The sequence below is a fragment of the Mirounga leonina genome, unplaced genomic scaffold, assembly GCF_011800145.1.
Source record: "Mirounga leonina isolate KUSES-001 unplaced genomic scaffold, KU_Mleo_1.0 Mir_154, whole genome shotgun sequence".
In the NCBI taxonomy this organism is placed as follows: domain Eukaryota; kingdom Metazoa; phylum Chordata; class Mammalia; order Carnivora; family Phocidae; genus Mirounga; species Mirounga leonina.
The window spans coordinates 53645787-53665257 of record NW_023270389.1 but is presented as its reverse complement, the minus strand read 5'-3'; the positions used below and the strand labels follow the sequence as shown (position 1 = coordinate 53665257).

General features: G+C 41.0%; 1 protein-coding gene across 1 annotated transcript in view; it reads left to right on the top strand.

The window, feature by feature from the left end:
* Nucleotides 1-16137, top strand: part of CUNH1orf105 (chromosome unknown C1orf105 homolog) — a 25579-nt gene extending 9442 nt beyond the window's left edge. The window contains exons 5-8 of the mRNA XM_035010946.1: nucleotides 2083-2157; nucleotides 8294-8361; nucleotides 11296-11363; nucleotides 14456-16137. Of these exons, the coding sequence (XP_034866837.1) occupies nucleotides 2083-2157; nucleotides 8294-8361; nucleotides 11296-11363; nucleotides 14456-14601 (357 nt within the window). The 3' untranslated portion in view covers nucleotides 14602-16137. The remainder of the gene's footprint in view (nucleotides 1-2082; nucleotides 2158-8293; nucleotides 8362-11295; nucleotides 11364-14455) is intronic.
* Nucleotides 16138-19471: the final 3334 nt, after the last annotated feature.

Here is a 19471-nt window from a genome sequence, read left to right as displayed (position 1 = left end):
AAAGAAAGAAAGAAAGAAAGAAAGAAAGAAAGAAAGAAAGAAAGAAAAAGAAAGAAAAGGAAGAAGAAAGAAAGAAGAAAGAATAACAGGACAAAATACAACAAAACGCTATGCCAAGTCTGTGATGGAATCAGAATGGCAAGCACCCAAATCAGGTTCGGGGTGTGCAAAATGATAAGAGGGCCAGGAAAAAGACTTTCTGAGAAAGTAATAGCGAAGTTATGTCTTAACAGATGAGGAGTTAACAGAGTTGGCCAGGACGATATATAAAACATTTTGTCTTCAGGTCCCACAGGATGGCAGTCGTCATGGTTATGCAACTTGGGAGTCACATCTGCAGCCGTCATTAACCTGGCAAGATCTGCATGCACCCTGAAGGCCTCTCAGATATGTCTGTTGCTTGATTTGCAATGAACTCTTATTCTTATGTAGAAACCAGAAATCTGGAAAAGGAGAAGGAATCCACTACAGGAAAAATAAGAATCTGCTGGTAACTCCACCAAAACCAAATCTGCCCAAAGATCCTCCCACTGCCACCTCCACCTGTCTATGCCTTCTGCATCCTTTCAGACTCAGTGTAAATGCCACTTCTCGAAGCTTCTCCTAATCCTGCAATGGGACATAGTCTCTCTTTTCTGGAGGCCCAGAAATATCGTTGCTGCTTCTGTGATATCTAGTGCATCCAGCCTTGGATGACAGTTTCAGAGATGTATCTTAGTCTCAGAACTCACAGAGGTGAGGGATGGGAGGAGGAGCCAAACCCCGGGAGATACCACTCCCAGGAGATCAGAGAAGATCTGGCAGAAGGTAGAATCTTCCAAAGGCCCAGGAGTCTCTGCCTCTCTGACCTCTCTGCCCACTCCCCACACCAGACAGCTAACCTCGGTTACCTGATGCCAATGCTCTAGGTCATTCTTCCACGGTGCCACAGTGTTTCCCGGGGGTTGGAATGTCCTCACCCCACCAACACCTACCCAAGCATTGCCGGCTCCAGTAGCCCTTCTCAGACCCTTCCGTCTATGCCCCACCCCCCCACCCCCCCGCCCCAGGTGAGCTCTTTGGCTTTTTTCCGTTTCACAGTGGCCTCAACATACTTCTGTCATAGTACCCTCCACACCATTGTGCTTCTTTGTACGCAGTCTGCCGGGTGGTGCGCAGCTTGAGGTCAGATCAGGGACCCCAGTATCTAACGAACGGGCAGATGAGTGAATTTGTGTCTTTCCCTGGCCTGCCTTAGGGCCAGAAAATGTCTTATTCATCTCTGTGGCCTCAGCCCAGCACCCCCCACAGGGTGGCCTCACAATAAATGTCCGTTGTTGAATGAATGAATCAAGCTGTTCACACTCATGCTTTAACATACCAACCCACAACATTGTAATACGCAGTTGATTCTCTTTAAATGGCCTATAAAAATGAAATGTATTTTAAATATTTGTCAAAAGAATCCAACTTTGTCTCCAGTTTTCAGTCTTCGTCCCTTCAATAATAGTGCCTCACCCAAACACTCTATGTCTCTCAGAGGATGAAGCTACTCGCAGACCAGTCCCCTGAAGGTCACCCTGGGAGCACACCCCAGGCCCTCCCCGTGCTGCAGAGACATATTCCTCCTCTCCCGGTTCCCCACCCCTCGCAGGGCAGCAGCAATGGGTCAGTCCACAGGGGTACACACATGTAGTAAGAGGTCAGCAGACCATCGAGTGGCAGGGGCGGGGGGTTTTAACTCATAGTTATTGTCTGTCCCTCCGACCCTCTTCTCCCCTATATTATGCTCTTCCTATGAACATACCTCATGGCTCTGATGTCAGTGTGAGCAAAGAAGGGTAAGTTGCACCTGTATCACTATATTAGACACCGATTAGTCTGTGGCTCACCCCCTCCTGCCTAAACTCTTCCTGAACCTCCCACCGGCAGCCACGCCTGGACTCAGCATCCACCTAGGATGGGGCTGAGACCAGAGACTCCCTCTGTTTTATGGAAGGAATAACTGTTACCTTTCTTACTCCTCCAGCCCTGTCCCCCTTCTTTGCTGCCCCAAGTACCCCCACTGTTTCCTCACCTCCCTGTGTTTCTCTCTCCCCTCAGGCCAGGAGGATCCAGAGTAACCCCATGCTGATCAGAAACAAGCAGCTGTGCTCCACATGTCAAGAAATAAAAATGGTAGGTCAGCGGGATGGCAGAGATGAGCATGGGCCTCCCAGGGCACAGCACTACCCCTCCCCCACCAGAGCCCAGTGGAGAGACAACACTTTTTGCAGGGAAGGCTGCAAATAAGGACCTGTTGGCCCTGGGAGCACCATTATCTGACACAATGCAATAAACCCCCTCCATTTTCAAGAAACCAAAAGATGAATTAGGGTAGGTGAGTCAGAGGGGTAGAGATGAGACGAGCCACTTTATTTTGAGATCCTAAAGTAACTACACTGCTGTAGAAGTTCAGGAGGTTGTGGAACTTCTCCCCACCTTAACATTTCCCCAATACAACGCAACACAACGCACACCCATACAACACAACCTGCTTCTACCATTACAGTCATGAAACAAGCAGCTTAATCTTTGGGTATATCAATTCAATCAGCACCTCAGAATAAAAGCTAAGGAGAGATCCTATAGTGCTTTCCAGCCAGTGGGGGGTGTCTGTAACTGGTGGTGCAGAATGGTGGGGGATGAAGGATGACAAGGGGATATGGGGGAAACAAGGACAAAGCTCTGCCATCTGTCAGAGTTGCTGCCGAAAGAGGCCTGCGTCTGGAGGAACGCTGTACAGGTCAGCGTTAGGACTTGGGTCAGGTTAAGGATTAGGGTTAGGGTCAGTCAGGCTTGGGTTGAAGTTTAATTTAGTTAAACAGTTAGGTTTAGGGTAGGAGTTGAGTAAGGGTTTTTACAATTCTGATATCCTATGATTCTCCTTTGACTCTGGGCTTATGTGCAATAAGAGGAAGGGCAGGAGTAGAAGAAAATCAGGAGACATGAGAGAGCCTCTGATGCGTTAATGGCGAAAGTGCTTTGACTAATAGGATATGAAAGAGACCAGCAGTTTTGTGAAATTTTTCTGTGGGATTTGGAAATTTAACTGAAGCTATGGACAAAGATGTATCTGAATGTTACAATCTGTGTTCATATTCTTCTTAATTAAGATCACAGCGTTCAATATTAGCGTTGACTGGAATCTGGGAAACTGGGATTGGGATTTCTCCTGGTCTTATTCCTGGAATCACTGTATCCACATTTAGAATGCACTGACCCTGGGCCCAAGCTGACTTTTGCCAGATGGCTCACTTGGGACTTCAGCAGCTGCTCTCTTTCTCAAGACCTCTTCTCTGAACTTTGCCCTTGCCCAGGCCTGACTGAAGTAGAACCACACACTGTGGTTTTACCATTCACTGCAGATCCCAAAAAGGAAGACCTCAAACATGAAAGTCAGAACCAGTGCATATGCCTGTAGGAAACTATAGAAAGTTAGAAAATGAGCATGAAATAAATACACTTGCTTCACTATGTGCAACAATGCTTCATATTCCTCCTGGGGTTGGGGTACTGCATTTCTGCTGTAGTCACCAAGACCCCTCATTTCTCAGCAGGGGGCTGAAGGCAGATGCTGGGGAAGATAAAAAAGGCTCCTAGGGGCACCTGGGTGGCTCTGTCATTAGGAGTCTGCCTTCGGCTCAGGTCATGATCCCAGGGTCCTGGGATCGAGCCCCACATCAGGCTCCCTGCTCAGCGGGAAGCCTGTTTCTCCCTCTGCCACTCCCCCTGCTTGTGTTCCCTCTCTAGCTGTCTCTCTCTCTGTCAAATAAAATAAAATCTCTAAAAAAAAAAAAAAAAAAAGAAATAATAATAAAAAAAAAGGCTTCTAAAATAGAAGGAACTTCCTCAACCCAATAAAGCATATCTATGAAAAACCAACAGCTAACATCATACTCAATGAAGAAAGACTGGATATTTTCCCCTTAGATCAGAAACAAGACCAGGATGTCCAATCTTGCTGCTTCTGCTTAACATCGTACTATGTGTTTTAGGTGGGGCAGTTAAGACAAGAGAAAGAAATAAAAGGCTACCAGATTGGAAAGGAAGATATAAAGCTGTATTTTCAGATGGCATAATCTTATATCTAGAAAGTCCTAAGGGACCCACAAAACACAATTAAAGCTAATAAATGAGTAGAGCAGAGTTACAGGATACAAGGTCAATATACAAAAATCAATTCTATTTCTATATACCAGCAATAAACAATCCAAAAATGAAATTAAGAAATCAGTTCCATTTGCAATAACATCAAAAAATTAAAAAACTTAGAAATAAATTTAACAAAATAAATGCACAACTTGTATATCAAAAGCTATAAAACATCATGTAAAGAAATTTAAAAAGACCTAAATAAATGCAAAAAAACCATGTTTACGGATTTTGATAGCAATACTCCCAAATTGATCTACATGTTCTGTATGATTCCTCTCAAAATCTCATATGATGTTTTTGGAGAAATTGACAAGCAGATCTTAAAATTCATATAGAAATGCAAGAAATGCACTATAGCTAAAACAATCCTGGAAATGAAAACAAAGTTGGAGGACTCACACTTCCTGATTTCAAAACCTACTATAAAGCTACAATAATCAGGACTTTGTGGTACTGACATAAGGATAAACATACAGATCAGTGGAAAAAAAAATTAAGAGTCCAGAAATAAAACCTTACATCTGTGAACAACTAAAAAAAATTTTTAACAGGAGAAAATCAAATTTAATTACATACTACGGGATCTCCATAAGAATAAGAGGTCCTGAACAGCTGATTTTTGACAAAGGTGTCAAGACAATTTCATGAGGAAAAAACAGTCTTTTCAGTAAATGGTACTGAGACAATTGTATATCCATATGCAAAAGAATGAAGTTATGTCCCTCCCTCACGCCATATACAAAAAATAGCTACAAATAGATCACAGACCTAATTGTGAGAGCTAGAACACAAACACCTAGAGGAAAACATAGGTGTAAATATTCATGACCTTGAATAACATAATGGTTTCTTAGATGTGACACCAAAAGCACAAACAACAACAAAAACTACCTAAATTCACCTTCATCAAAATTAAAAACTTTTTTGCTTCAAAGAACACCATCAAGAACATGAAAAGACAACCCACAGAATGGGAGAAAATGTTTGCAAATCATATATCTGAAAAGGAACTAGAATCCAAAATATATTTTTAAAAAGTTTACAACTCAACAATAAAAACACAGACACATTTCAAAATGGACAAAAAATTTAAATAAACATTTCTCCAAAGAAGATATTCAAATGGCCAATAAACACATGAAAAGATGCTCAACATCATTAACCATTAAGGAAATGCGACTGAAACCATAATGAGACATTATTTGACACCCACTAGAATGCCCATAATAAAAAAGTGGACAATAACAAGTGTTGGCGAGGATATGGAGAAACTGGAATCCCCATCCATTGCTGGTAGGAATGCAAAACAATGCAACTGCTCTAGGAAACAGCAATTGGCAATTCCTCAAAAACTTAAACATAGAGTCACCATATGACCCAGCATTTCCATCCTAGATATATACCCAAGAGAACTGAAAACATATGTCCATACACAAACTTGTACAAGAATGTTCATAGCAACATTAATTCATAATAGCCAAAAAGTGAAAATACTTCAAAGGTCCATCAACTGATGAATGCGTAAACAAAATGTGATCCATACAATGGAATATTATTCAGCCATGAAAAGAAGGTACTTATATATGCTACAACCTGGATAAACTTTGAAAACATTTTGTTACGTAAAAGAAACCAGTAAAGGCCACGTGTTATATTGATTTCATTTATATGAAATGTCCAGAATAGGCAAATCTGTAGAAACAGAAAATAGATAGTGGTTGCCAAGGACTTGGGGAACGAATGAATGAAAATGAGTGCTAATGAGGACAGAGCTTCTTTCTTGGCTGTTGAAAATCTTCTGGAAGTAGATAGTGGTGATTGTTGTGCAACTTTGTGATGCTACTGAAAACCACTGAGTTGTACATTGAGATGGTGAATCTTAGGTGTCTGAATTAAAAAAAAAAAAAAAGATTAGCACTAGAAAAATATTTTTAAAAATAAAAGCATAAGTGGGGTGCTTGGATGGCTCAGTCAGTTAAGCGTCTGCCTTCAGCTCAGGTCATGATCCCAGGGTCCTGGGATGGAGCCCTGCATCGGGCTCCCTGCTCTGTGGGGAGCCTGCTTCTCCCTCTCAACCCCTGCCCCCACTCATGCTCTCTCTGGCTATCTCTGTCTCTCAAATAAATAAATAAATAAATCTTAAAAAAATAAAAGCATAAAGTGGATGAGTATCAAAAAAGAAAAATCCTAGTAGGACCTGTTTTGTATGACTACTCATACTCCTGGGTATGAGTACTCTGGGCCAGGAGCTCAATTATTTAGTGTGGAAGAAATTACCTACTGAAAGTTATGGCTGTGAGTCACCATGGGTAGCCACCTTAGTTTTATGTAAATTGTCTCTTATTACGTGTCTACTCCAAACAGCTCATCTTCCCCTTAAAACATCTATTTTGTAGTCCTTCTGTTATGTGCATTGCTCTCTAATACACACTTTCAAGCCCCTTCAAAGTAGGATGTCAGGCTGGAAATACTATAGGGAGCCATTCTCTAACATATGTATGTTCATTGGTCTCAAAAGTCTATTGACGTAATTCAGTTCATTTCAATAGGTATTTATTGACTGCCTACCATAGGCCAGGTACTTAGGTAATAGCTCAGCAACAAAGGAAAAAATAAATAAATAAAAGAATAAGACATAAGCCCTACCTTTAAGGAGCCAATGGGTAAACAAATAATGATAATAAAATGATGAATAGAAATAGCAATAGACCTGGTAGGATGTGAACAGGCATGGAAAGTAGATATCAGAGAAGTCTTCCCAGAAGAAGACGATGCATAGTTTTCAAGACTGAATAGGAGTTGCCCACAGGGCACACTTCTTCTCAGGGACAAAACTGCTATCTTTGGTAGCTTTGTTCTGGGGTAGCCCCCGATAGCCCATTCATGCATACAATAGCACTAGCTGGATTTAGGGGCTTTTGAAAAGGGGTCGTATAATCAGGAGAAGGTAGAGAGTTTCCTCCATCTTTCTTTGCAACAGAGCCAATTTCAGAAGAAATTTTAAAAAGGCAGTGTGTCTCCTTCATTCTCATCCCTTTTATGTATCTAGAAGCCTCTTACCAGGTTCTCATCAAAGCCTTTGCTGCCCTCACTACTCCCATATGCTACTGTTATCAGATCATTTCTTTCCTCCTCCTAGATGCTTCCCCTCAGCTAATGAGTTACAACAATCTGATTAAATACCGTAAGTGATTGGCATTTCTATAGACCTAATGTTCAGATTCTTCTCTCTTTTCAAGCACCTCTGAAGGCCCTTAACACATAGTAATTTGCAGCTTCCTTGTGTCATACATTTAAATCACAAGTCACTCAATGAATAGCCCAACTGAACACCTGCACCCACATCTTGTGATTATCTTTTCATTGTCCCGGCTATGATATCTTTTGAGAAATGTTGGGGGAAAAAGTGATTCTTAGTGAAAGCCTGAGCTCCTAAAGAAAACCAATATCTAGTGTGAGTAACAAATCTGGAAAAGTTCAAGAAAATATTGTCTTAATCAGGAATAGGATAACTGTGTAATTTATTATAGTCCTCTAGGAAGGGCACACTTAAAACTTTCAAGTGTGCCTCAGAGTGGGTTCATTCATTCACTAATTTGATCAACAAGTATTTTTTGAACAGGCACTGTGTTAGAACCTGGAAATACAAAAATAAGGACATGGTCTCTGCCCCCATGAAGCTGAAAGTCTATGAGGGAAACCAGACATCAAGCAAGTAAATACAATAAAAACCTTAGGAGTATGTTGGTAGAGGAAGCCTAGGGAACAGTGAGAACGTAAGGCAGAGGACTACCTAACAGTGGTCCAGAAGTCAGTGGTGTCCGCGAGAGGCTGACAGGTGATCTGAGACCTGAAGAATTTTGGGGGGTGAGCTAAACAAAGAGAATTGGAGGCTTTACCAAACTTTAGGTTTCTAACTTCAAAATCTGATAACCAGGGAAGAACATAGACCGTATGACTTATGGGCAGGTGATCCCCTCTTGTTCATTCATATCACAGAAGAATATATGAATGATTCTAATATTAAATACAACTTGAGTTTGCTAAGGTGGTGCATTATTTATTTAAACTGGAATACAGTTTGGGGCAATGTTCTAAATGAGATTTTCTTTCTCAGGTACAACCAAGAACTATGATAATCCCTCATAATCTGAAACTATCCTTTGAGAATTTTATGAATCATAGGTAAGCCTAAGATTTAAATCAGGACATTATTTTAATTCTGTTTATATCAGTTTGGGGGCACAGAACAATGGATTAAGAAACATAGTAAGTTCAGGGAATGCTTAGAGAATGGGCTTCTTGAGTGGTTTCATTTCCTGGTTAAACGAGAGAGTTAGACAAAAAAAAGTTGTTTTCACCTTTTTGCTTGAACAGCTATTGAAATTACAGTAGAAAGCATAATCTGCCTTTCCACCTTCCCAAGAACAGTACAAAGAGGAGGATACAAGATTCCTTTGGTAACTCAGGCAGAACCGAGTACGCATTCTCCATGTAGATGACTTACGTAATTCAGAAGGTATGGGACATCACACACAATCTGTTCTCAGCCCAGGACATCCTCTGCTACTTTTCAGTAACCAAAATTCCTGTCATCAGTTTGTTTGGTTGTCGTTTGCTGCTTTCTTATCAAGATCAAGTATATAAAAAAATAAAATCCAGTCAGAATTTTGATTAGTTGGATTTCAGGGATCTCCCCCCCCCCCCCCGCCTTTAACTACTATCAGAAAGGGAAAAAGGACTTTAAAGAAGCTTTTACTTCATTAAAAACACTTGAAATACAGACTCACCCTGGCTAAAGCACCAGTGTAGGTAGACTTGCCTTAACCATAGATGGTTGGAATGTAGGCAAACAGTCATGGTCAGATTTGATGTGACTAATCAAAAAAGTTATATGTGATCCAATGGCAATCTTCAACTTTTTTTCCTCATAGAGAAAGCAAAATATTAAAAAACAGATAGGTCTTTTTGTAACCTTATGTTGGACAGCAGTAGATGTTAGGATTCCTTTTATGAAATTTGCTCCAACCTGCAGTGTAGACTCAGATGTATGGAACCCATGTGCTGGGTGCCTGGTCCAGAGAGACAGGGTCAGGGAGGAGTGGGTAGTGTATTTGAGCACAACACACTCCAGCATTAATAACGTTTACCTGCAACTTTTTCAAAGCTCCTATCAGATCATAATAAAAGTAATTCAAATAAATATTCTGTATAGACTTTAAATAGAAAACGAAACTAAAGTCTGGGATTTCCGAGCAAAAGTTTCACTCCTCTGTGACAGAAACTTTTGAAATTTGTTGCCCCAGTTCATTTATCTTGCAAGTTTGGTATTTTAAATAAAGTCCCAAATTCCAGAATCATTAGCTGATTTTAAACAAATAACTCTTATTCCTTGAGGTAGACTAAGGGTTGAACCAATCCTAAAATCACGTCTACACCAACCTGAAGTATCACTAGATGGGTCATTTTTTTCAATGTAATGAAGGAAAACAGACCACTTCTGTTTGAGATTTAGCTTGTGTGACTATAAAGTAAGGTCCTGGTTCTGTTTGTAGCTTATAAAATCTGTCCTCACGGTTTTTGAGTCTCTCTCTATATATAGGCAGGTAGAATTGTCCTTACCAAAATAAGAGTTTTTCAAAAGTGACTTTAATTGTAACCATTGTAGAAATTAAGTGAAGTTTGTTGAATGGAAGGAATGAAGGAAAGAAGGAAGGGAGGGAAGGAGAAAAAGAGAGAGAAAAGATGAGTGGAGAGATACATATTTGTTGAATTATAGTGCAAACAAATCTTACTCAGTCTTAGAAATACCACCTTCCTGTTTGTTCAACATGGGTAATAGGAGGAATTTTTCTTTTCCTTAGTCCCACTGATTCCTCCAATGGCAATTGAGTAAGATAAACTGGCCAGATGTGCCATATTTTTGGTGGCAAAGTAAAAATAATCTTGGAAAACCTTTGTAGAAATGGAAACAATGAGGGGCGCCTGGTTGGCTCATTTGTTAAGCGTCTGCCTTCGGCTCAGGTCATGATCCCAGGGTCCTGGGATCGAGCCCCGCATCGGGCTCCCTGCTCCGCGGGAAGCCTGCTTCTCCATCTCCCACTCCCCCTGCTTGTGTTCCCTCTCTCACTGTGTCTCTCTCTGTCAAATAAATAAATAAAATCTTAAAAAAAAAAAAAGAAATGGAAACATTGAAATGAGTGCAGATCCCATCAAAGTTTACAGATTTGTCAGTCTTTAGAAATTAAGCAATTTAACGTAGAAATGGTTTGGACTCATATCATTTTGGTCAAGGGTCACTTCCATAGCCTTAGCCACCAGGAGAAATAGGAGATGTAGTCAAGACATTTTCTCTAAAATTGGAAGGTGAAATAGGTGATGGGGATTAAGGAGTAGACTTGTGATGAGCACTGGATGATTAAAATAAAAACTAAAAAAAAAAAATTAATAAATAAAAATAATCTTTATAAAAGTTGATTTAGGGTTACCTGGTGGCTCAGTTGGAAAAGCATGCTACTTTTGATCTCAGGGTCGTGAGTTTAAGCCCCACGTCGGGTGTAGAGATTACTTAAATAAATAAAGATTTTTAAAAATTTCTTTAATCAAAGTTGGATTGACAACAAAGTATTTCTAAATGGTTTCTGTCTTGCTTTAATAACATTCAACAGTAGACAAACTAGTCTTGCAGAATAATATTGATGGGAATAAAAGAAGAGATTTTAAGGCAAAAAAATAAAAATAAAATTAGAAGGTTCTAACCAAAATATTCTGTTTTGCACTTGGCAGGGTAGATTACTGATCTGGAAGAGTTGTTCTTTTTTTTTTTTTTTCCTGGAAACTGGAGGATTCTTGATTCCTTCTATTTAGACCACACATGTTCTGACAATGAATAAAATATTTTTTTCAGGAAGTTTTTATCAAAATTCATAAAAGTGAGAGAGCTTGAGATATAGTGGTCTCTGGCCCCATCATCTTAGACTGTGGCAAAGTGGTCTGAGCACCAGGTTAACAGGTGCTGGTTTCAAAAGAGCACCTGTGTTTTAAAATGTATAAAGGCACATTCCTTTCCACTGGGCCTTAGCCACATAACTGATGTGTTTTCTTGCTTCTTCCAAACAGAACGATGAGTCTTCCTCCACCAAAAGCCCAGACTGTATCCAAATGTTCCCATAATGACATCTCAACAGGTTTGTGTTCGGAGTACTTGTAGTGGGGGACATACTACCTCTAGAGTAGTAGGACGAAAAGTTTAATCCCTAAGATAGTTTCTACATTTTCCGAACAAGTTCCCTCTGTCTGCCCCTTTTTCTTTTCACATACTGCTTATGGCCTGTTTTGATTGCCCCCCAGCCCTCCCTTCAGACCAGCCCCGCCTGGCCCCTCTCCAGGCCTCACTGACCTTCATCTGTGCCAAGCTCCTTCCCAGGTCTTCTCCATGCCACAGGGATCTGCCCCATTCTTTCTAAAGAGCCTCATACCTACTTGCTGAAGAATTTTCACGGAAATGGGGCACAAAGTAGGTAATTCCCTTTCAGGCAGTTAAGGTGGGAAAGGAACTGCATCCCCACACCCTTGGAATGGCCTCTCCAAATCCCTGAACCTCCCATCCCACAGGCTTCCTAAACCACCTGCCTTCTGGCAGCTGCCCAGTGCTATTCTTATGTCCACTTGCTATTAATAGACAAAAGGATAGCGGCTTCAGCTCCAGCTTCGTCATCGACCTATGTCTCATCTTTTAGAGACATCACCACTGAGCTGGTGAAGGTGGGTGCAGGTTAGTCTTTGGGGGGATACAGCTCAAGGGGTTGGTGCAGTAGAGGCTGTTATGTTAGTAATTTTATCCATTTTCTCATTTGCTCCCATATTAACTGAGGCCACCTCTGGCTTTTCTCTCATTTAATATACACAAGAAGGAAAATCGAGATCCCTTTCCTTGCTTTATACAAATGGGAGAGTCTAATCTCCATCGGCAGGGGAGCTAGATCCAGAATTGCTGAGAAGGCATCCAGAGAGGAACTGTGAAGATAGAAGGGATATCTGGAAGCGATGCTAAAAGAGGGGACCACAGGCTTGGGTAAACAGCTGAGGCATGCAGATATTCACATTAGTGGAGTGGAGGGAAAAGACCGCCAGTCCCAGTGAATCCCTTCTTGGGTATCCAGAAATATTGGCGTACCTCCTGGCTCTCATTTAGCCAAAGTGAAACTAAAGAGCCAAGAACTAGGAACATCCATCCAAGAAAAGCTCCCCCTCCGCTGTTCACTGGTGTGTGAGCACCTCATTCTCCGGAAGCCAAGAGAACCCTGGGTGACATGCATGTGCTCTTGGTTTCAGTGTTCTCATTTCCAGTCACATGCTCATTCTGAGTTTTCCTTGAACCTGGATTTTTTCAGGCCTGCCTCACAAAGGAGTAGAGCACATGCGCACACACACACGCACACACTTACATGCCCTTCCCCTCAGCAAGAATGTTTATTTCGTGATTCTACAGGGCAATGCGATAAGATACCTTTCATCAATTTATTAGCCACGGGAGTGTATTTCAGTCACCAGTATAAGAACTAGACTGTGTACATAAGGTCAGCACGTTATGTTCTTGGACATCTTATGACTCTTGCCCATAGAGTCCATCCAAGAGAGCAATCTTAGAGGTAGGACTTCGGGGAGAGTGCTTATGGAGCTGACTAGGAGCTGAAGCTTGGCAGATCTACTATCAATTCCAGCTGTGACATTTCTGAGCCGAGCTTTGCCCCTGCAGGTGCCCTCTGAGGTGAGGTAAAAGCACTAGCCTAGAAGCAAGGAGACCTGGGTTCAGATCCTAGTCTTGCTCTACAGGACTGGCCAAATAGTTTAAACTGTCTGGGCCTCTGGGTTCCCACCTATAAAGCCAGAGAAACGTTCTGCCGCCCCGCCTACCCCCCTCCCCCCAGCGCTCCTCCTCTCCCACCCCGCCCCTGAGAGCCAGACGCTCAGTATGAGAAGCCTTCACCTTTGATCAACCCAGAAAAACTGCTGACATTGCCCTGGCCCCACGGGTTTCCGCAGCTTAGACGTGTCCCTGCTACGGCACTTGCTTATTGCTGAAGCAGCCACCCACCCGGGCTGCCTTCCCTGTGGACACCCTAGAAATACCACATGGCTGACTCATCCCAATGAACATAACCGCCAGTCGTTGTCTAACTCCTCTCCTGGATCACAACAGTGACTTCTAGTATGTTTCTGGATTCAGTTAACCCTTATATATTATCAGTAATTATTAGTGAGAACTAAGTAAACAGAAAGAGCCTATCTCCATAAGTTATGGGGATTTCTTCCAGATTCATTTATCTTGACTCTGGCTTCGAGTCCAGAGTTCCATGACATGTACAGGCTCCTGTTGTCAATAAACATCGGTGCCTGTGACCCTGGACCTCTGTTTCCTCTTCATTACAGTGATGAGACCGAACCAGATCCTAGGTCTGTGGTCTTGTGACATCTCTTCACTCTCATCCAGCTGGAGTGAGGAGCTTTTCCAGAGAATTCAGGACTCCAGTTCCCTTCCATTCAGTGACTTCCAATAGAAAGACATTATCCATCGAGCAATGTGTCTTCTGGAAAAGCTGAATATTAACCAACATTTTTGTAAATAAAATCACATTTGAAGAAGAGGTCGGGATGATGAGGATTTTAAAGAACCCTAATTTAAGTTATTTCATAAAATTAAGGTTCCTTTTGAAATACAAGTACTATTGTAGACTTTTCGTAAGATCATGTTTGTTTTCTGAAGATAGAACCATATATGTGTCCCTGAAAAGTCTTCTTTTTAAAATATTTTTTAAAATTTTAATTCAATTAATTAGCATATAAAGTATTATTGGTTTCAGAGGTATAGGTCTGTGATTCATCAGTCTTATATAATACCCAGTGCTCATTACATCACATGCCTTCCTTAATGTCCATTACCCAGTTACCTCATCCTGAGAATTGAATCTTCTTTTCCCTTCAACTCACCTTATAACTCCAGCCACATTTTATATTCACTTTTTATTTAATTGGCAATGACTCCTAATACTTGAGTTTTGTTTCTAGGTACTCTTTTCTGACCTCTTTGACAAGATTTATAGGAGCTTAAATCTTGTGCAGGATAAAATGGTTCTATTAAAAGGAATTCTTAGGTGAATTTTGAATCTGTTTTATAAGGCCAAAAAAGAGTCTTTGGTGACCTTTCGAAATTTTGAACTTCTTTAAAAATAGATTCTAAGAAGCCCTTGTTTTTCCTTCTTCTTGCACTGTCCTCCAGAGAGTATTCACTACAGACTGCCCATTCTGGGCCCCAGGACAGCTGTCTTCCACGGACTGTTGGCAGATACCTACGCAACTCTGCAGGACACACAACTCTCTTCCTTGCCCAGAAAGGAGCCAAAGGGCAAGACAATGAGGCAGTGAGTGGTCAGAGCTCACTGTGGAGCTTCACCTTCCAGACTCACAGAGAGAAAACAAGTTAACCAAGCCAGTTTCAGGCATATTAGCCTAATTCCCTCCTGTCACCAAAAAGGTGACTCACTTTTGCCTTCTTGTAAATTGCTCGAATTCTAGCTCTTGCCATTGTCTTCTCACTCATTTTCCTAAAGACAAGTGGTTTAATTTCCATGATTATAAAGATTTACTGATTAAAATGGAACATTTTGGGTGTCATTAATTTTATTATTTTCTTAAGATTTTTAACTGTGTTATAGTAGACAACATCCTTCTGTTTCAAAGACTTGAATTATTTTCAGCTCTTCTTCAGTGCAGGGGGCTAGAGATGGCTCCTGGAGGTCTCTCATGAATTCAACCTATTATGAATACAGGAGAGAAATGGAGGTCACCCTCCTGTCCTTATCTCTGTCAGTTTAACTGGTAGATGACAGGATACTGTGATACAATGGGAAAATGGCAAGTGCTTAGTGATTGCAACTCTCGAGGACAGGAAACATGCCTTGTCTTGTCCCCCTTGTTTAGTGTCCTGCGTATTATCAGATATTCATCTGATCTTTGCTCATTCATATCTAAATCACATGCTTGTATTTTGTTCTTTGGTTACTTTGGTTTGAGAATGTCTACCTCCAACTCTGTCTTGGTCCATGTGTCAGCAATGTGAAGGAGACAGAGGAAAACTCTAGGCTTGCAAATATTATATTTATAGGCACAAATGCTCCATACTCAGCTTCAGGAGGGCTCCTATAAAAGAAGGTTCCTTCCATTCTTTAGGATGCAATGGCCTTGCGGAATCCCAGGATCCTGGCTAAATGGACACTGGACCCACATGTGAGAACCAATCTCTGTGCTGACTGTATTTGAAGAATGGGCTTCAGGAATCTTTAACAAATGGCCTGGTACCTAAATTGACCTCATTTCTTATACACACACACACATTTAAAAACAACCCCCCCAAAACTAGGAAAACTCACTCGATTGCCCTATATTTATGGTAGGTTATGATTCTTGGTTTCAGTTCAGTTAGAGTTCAATAACTCCAAAAATAGTATGTACTTCCTCTCAGGGCACGCATGTATTATGATCCCACTTCAGATCATTGCTGAAGGACAGACAAATCATAAATAAAAATGTTTCTTTCTTCTTTTTTGTTTTGCAAATTAATGTATCCAGTAAAAGGATTTGGGGTATCTATACCCCTGAATTAGGGAGAGATACATGTCCCAAGCACAATTATGTGGAGCTTTTGAGGTAATTTGAATATTATATACCTAGTCAGATAGAATGCTTCCTAAATCTCAAAAAGTCCCCGCCTGGAGTACAAGGGTATTTCTAAAATTTCATCAAAAAGAATAACATCCTGGTGTTTGCCAATGTTCTAGTGTGCTGACTGAGAATGATGGTCTGTATCAGTGGTTCTTAAATTTTTTCATCTTAGGAAGCTTTTACACTCTTAAACTCTTAAAGACTGAGAGCCCTAAAGATGTTTTTAATTTATTTTAAATTTTTAAAAAAATTTTTAAGTTTTTAAATTTTTTGAGAGAGAGAGAGAGAGCGAGAGCGCTGGCAGGGAAGGGGACAGTGAGAAGTAGAGGGGAGGTAGAGAGAATCTTAAGCAGGCTCCATGCTCAGTGTGGAGTCCCGATGCATGGCTCAATTTCATGGCCCTGAGATCATGACCTGAGCCAAAATCAAGAGTCGGAAGCTTAACTGACTGAGCCATCCAGGTGCCCCCTAAAGATCTTTTTAAAAATGTGGGTTATATCTACTGATATTTATCACATTAGAAATTAAAATGGAGAAAGTTATAAACACAGTAATACACAAGCACACCTTCCAGTAGAGTCAAAGTGATGACATTATCACATGTCATATAACCTCTGGAAGACTCCACTGCCGCCTTGGGAGAGAAGAAAAGTAACAAGGCAAATAACATGTTAGTATTATTATGAAAATAATTTTGACCTCACAGACACCCCAAAAGAATATCAGAGACCCGCAGGGGTCTCCAGACTATACTTTGAGAACTTCTTGTGCGCATGATATACGCTTCCATCCCTGGCCTTGCAGGGAAAGGGATGCCAGGATGCTTTAACTCACCCACCCAAGCACTCTGGTCTCTTGGCAGAGGTCTTCAAGAGAGGGCAGCAGCAGGTTTTCCAAGTGTGGTTATATTAACTTTTGGCATCCCTTGCCTCCCTTTGCTCACATTGTTTACTTAACAACCTTAATTTGGTTTCTCAAATAGTGTCCTGGTGAGACTAGAGTGAGTTGACTGGTTGGCACAAGAACTCTCATTCCCTCTGAACTCTCCATTTCTCTCTCTGGATGCTTGTTAGTTTATTTGTTTTGGTTAGTATGAACTCATTTCCCAGAATCTGAGAGGTAAACCTGGACCCATTGTGACCTTGGCATCCTAGTGATGTCCCATCAGCAGCTTTGTTGAACAGTCAGCCAGCTGGCGAACTTCCTTTTTACTTTACTCTTGCAGCTACATCCTGGAGAATAGTGGCACTGAGGGTGAAGGATGGGAAGTCCAGCTCTTGATAGCTTTCTCCACATGGCCAACCCGATGCCACCATTTCAATTTAAACTTGCAAAGAGATCTATGTGGATGCTGCCTGATTTTTTCACCATTAGTAATGTTTATAAGAAATCATCTTAAGCACAGCAAACTTCGTTTCTTTTTGTACTATGGGGGTCAAATGGTTGACTCTGCCATCATCTTGATGCAATCTTTTCTATGCTGAGTTGGATCCTTGGAGGTAATAAAGTGGACTTGTCACTTACTACTTTACCTACTGCATGTTCCTAAGCTTCATCCAAAAACCTTTCATGAATGGGCCCAGACAGTCTCTTCAGTCATCATGTTATTCCTGGTTCAAAGTCATGTAGAGTTCAGATTAATTTTTTTAATGGATAATCTTGGGTAGATTTTTTTTTTTAATTCAAAGCTAATGCTTGATTTTGCTGTTTTAAAAATAAATGACTCTTGTTATAATAAAAATTCATAGACAACTCTTCCATCCTCCTTCGTCCTAACAGGGAACTTAAAAACCAAACAATCAGCACAATTCCTTTCCCTCCAGAATGGAGAGAAATGCTGTGTTGAGGAAAATCCATGCTGGATCTTTAAAAAAGAAATGAGGCATATATCACAAGGCCATTGTCACTTCCAGTCCCCAGTTTAACCTTAGGAAGTCCTGTAGGCCTTTATTGCCATGTGCTCTGCTCAGGGGCACCCATCTCTTTCCTGGCGCCTGACTGTCAAAGCTCATGGTTTTACACATCAGAGCCACCCAGCTTCCTGCCTATGTCCAGGAACCAAGACTTCCAGATAATAGGAGTAGAACAGAGTTGGCAGAACTGCCTTGTCCCCTCCTAAGGAAAGCCCTATTTGGAATGTCCTGTTTGGGTGTAGTTACTCAGGTTGAAGGAGGTCTTAGGGATGAGGAGGGTATTGTCCAATAGAATCTAGAAGATTTCGAAGAAAAGGAAGAAGCACAGAATTTGTTTCTAATATTAACAAACCTATAAACTAAAGCCTTAAGAATCAAGATAATTAGAATATTTAGAAATGGTTATAATTTAACCTCTAGAGAAAACAGGGATGATCAATCTTTTTTCAACCACATTCTCCTCAAGCCCACCTTAATTTAACACTTTGTTAAGTACAGTCCCTGTTTAATACATGTAATTCTTATCTCTCTAAAAACATGTCTAACTTAATGAGGATGGGAATGATATCTCATGCTGACAGCATATCTCCACAGGAGCTACCAAGAGGCGTACTTGAAAGATACTTAGAAGAAAAGTCCATTCCTAGGTTGTCAAGCAATGTGAGAAAACAGGAGCTGAGTTCCCGGTGTTGGGGGCAGTGAGGGTACAAAGGATTTAGGTATTAGGAACTTATTTCAACTGGAGAAATAACACACATACACATAAATGAAAAGCATGTGGACAGGCCAATATGTAAATAAGCATGAGTTACTCTCCGCTATAAATCCCCAGTGATATCAGCAATAAGGTTTTCTGTAGCACCAACCACCGAGCTCTCTGGACAGGAACAAAGATGCAATTGTGTGACCTTGTCAATAAAGTTGGCCGGAGGAGAAATAGCCGTATTTACCCTCATAGAATGTTATCTCCCCCCTCGCAAAGTCTTTGGCGAGGCATTTCGCTGCCTGGCCAGTGAAGTGCAGAATAGTGAAATTAGGCATTGGCAGATGTTTGCTGTTTCGAGGAATATTTGTTCCTAAACCCCTTGGGGTTGGATTCCACTCTATTCTTGTGTAAAGGAGAGCATCCTATGGGTCACATAGCCAAAGAGTCAGGAAACCCTTGCTTCCTAGACTCTCACATTGAGAAAATTGGGTAAAGAGTAAGGTGTGCATGAAACAAGATATTGGTTAACATTAGTTGGCTCTGAGGAGTGGAACTGAATGGCTGGAGGACAGAAATTGGCAGAGGGAGGGGATATTTCATAGTATTTCTTTATCTATTCTTTGAATGTTAAACCACATGAATGTTTCACTGACTCAGAAACAAAAGAAGACCAAACAAATAAGTAAATAAAAACTTTAAAAAGCCAACAGGGGGCTATCTAGCTTTGGGATTGTAAACCTGATAAACTGTCAACATAATTATTTGTCTTTGTGAACACAGACAACACGGTCCTTGAATACGGTGAAGTTTAGGCAAGCATCCAGCGCAAAGATAAATTTTATCTCTGGCCCTTGGAAATTTTGCTCTTGAAATGTTACCGGCAAATAGAAACACATGCTTCAGCTTAGGAAGCGTTTTAAACTTTTCAAGGCAGTTTTACTTGTTTTTCCTCTCT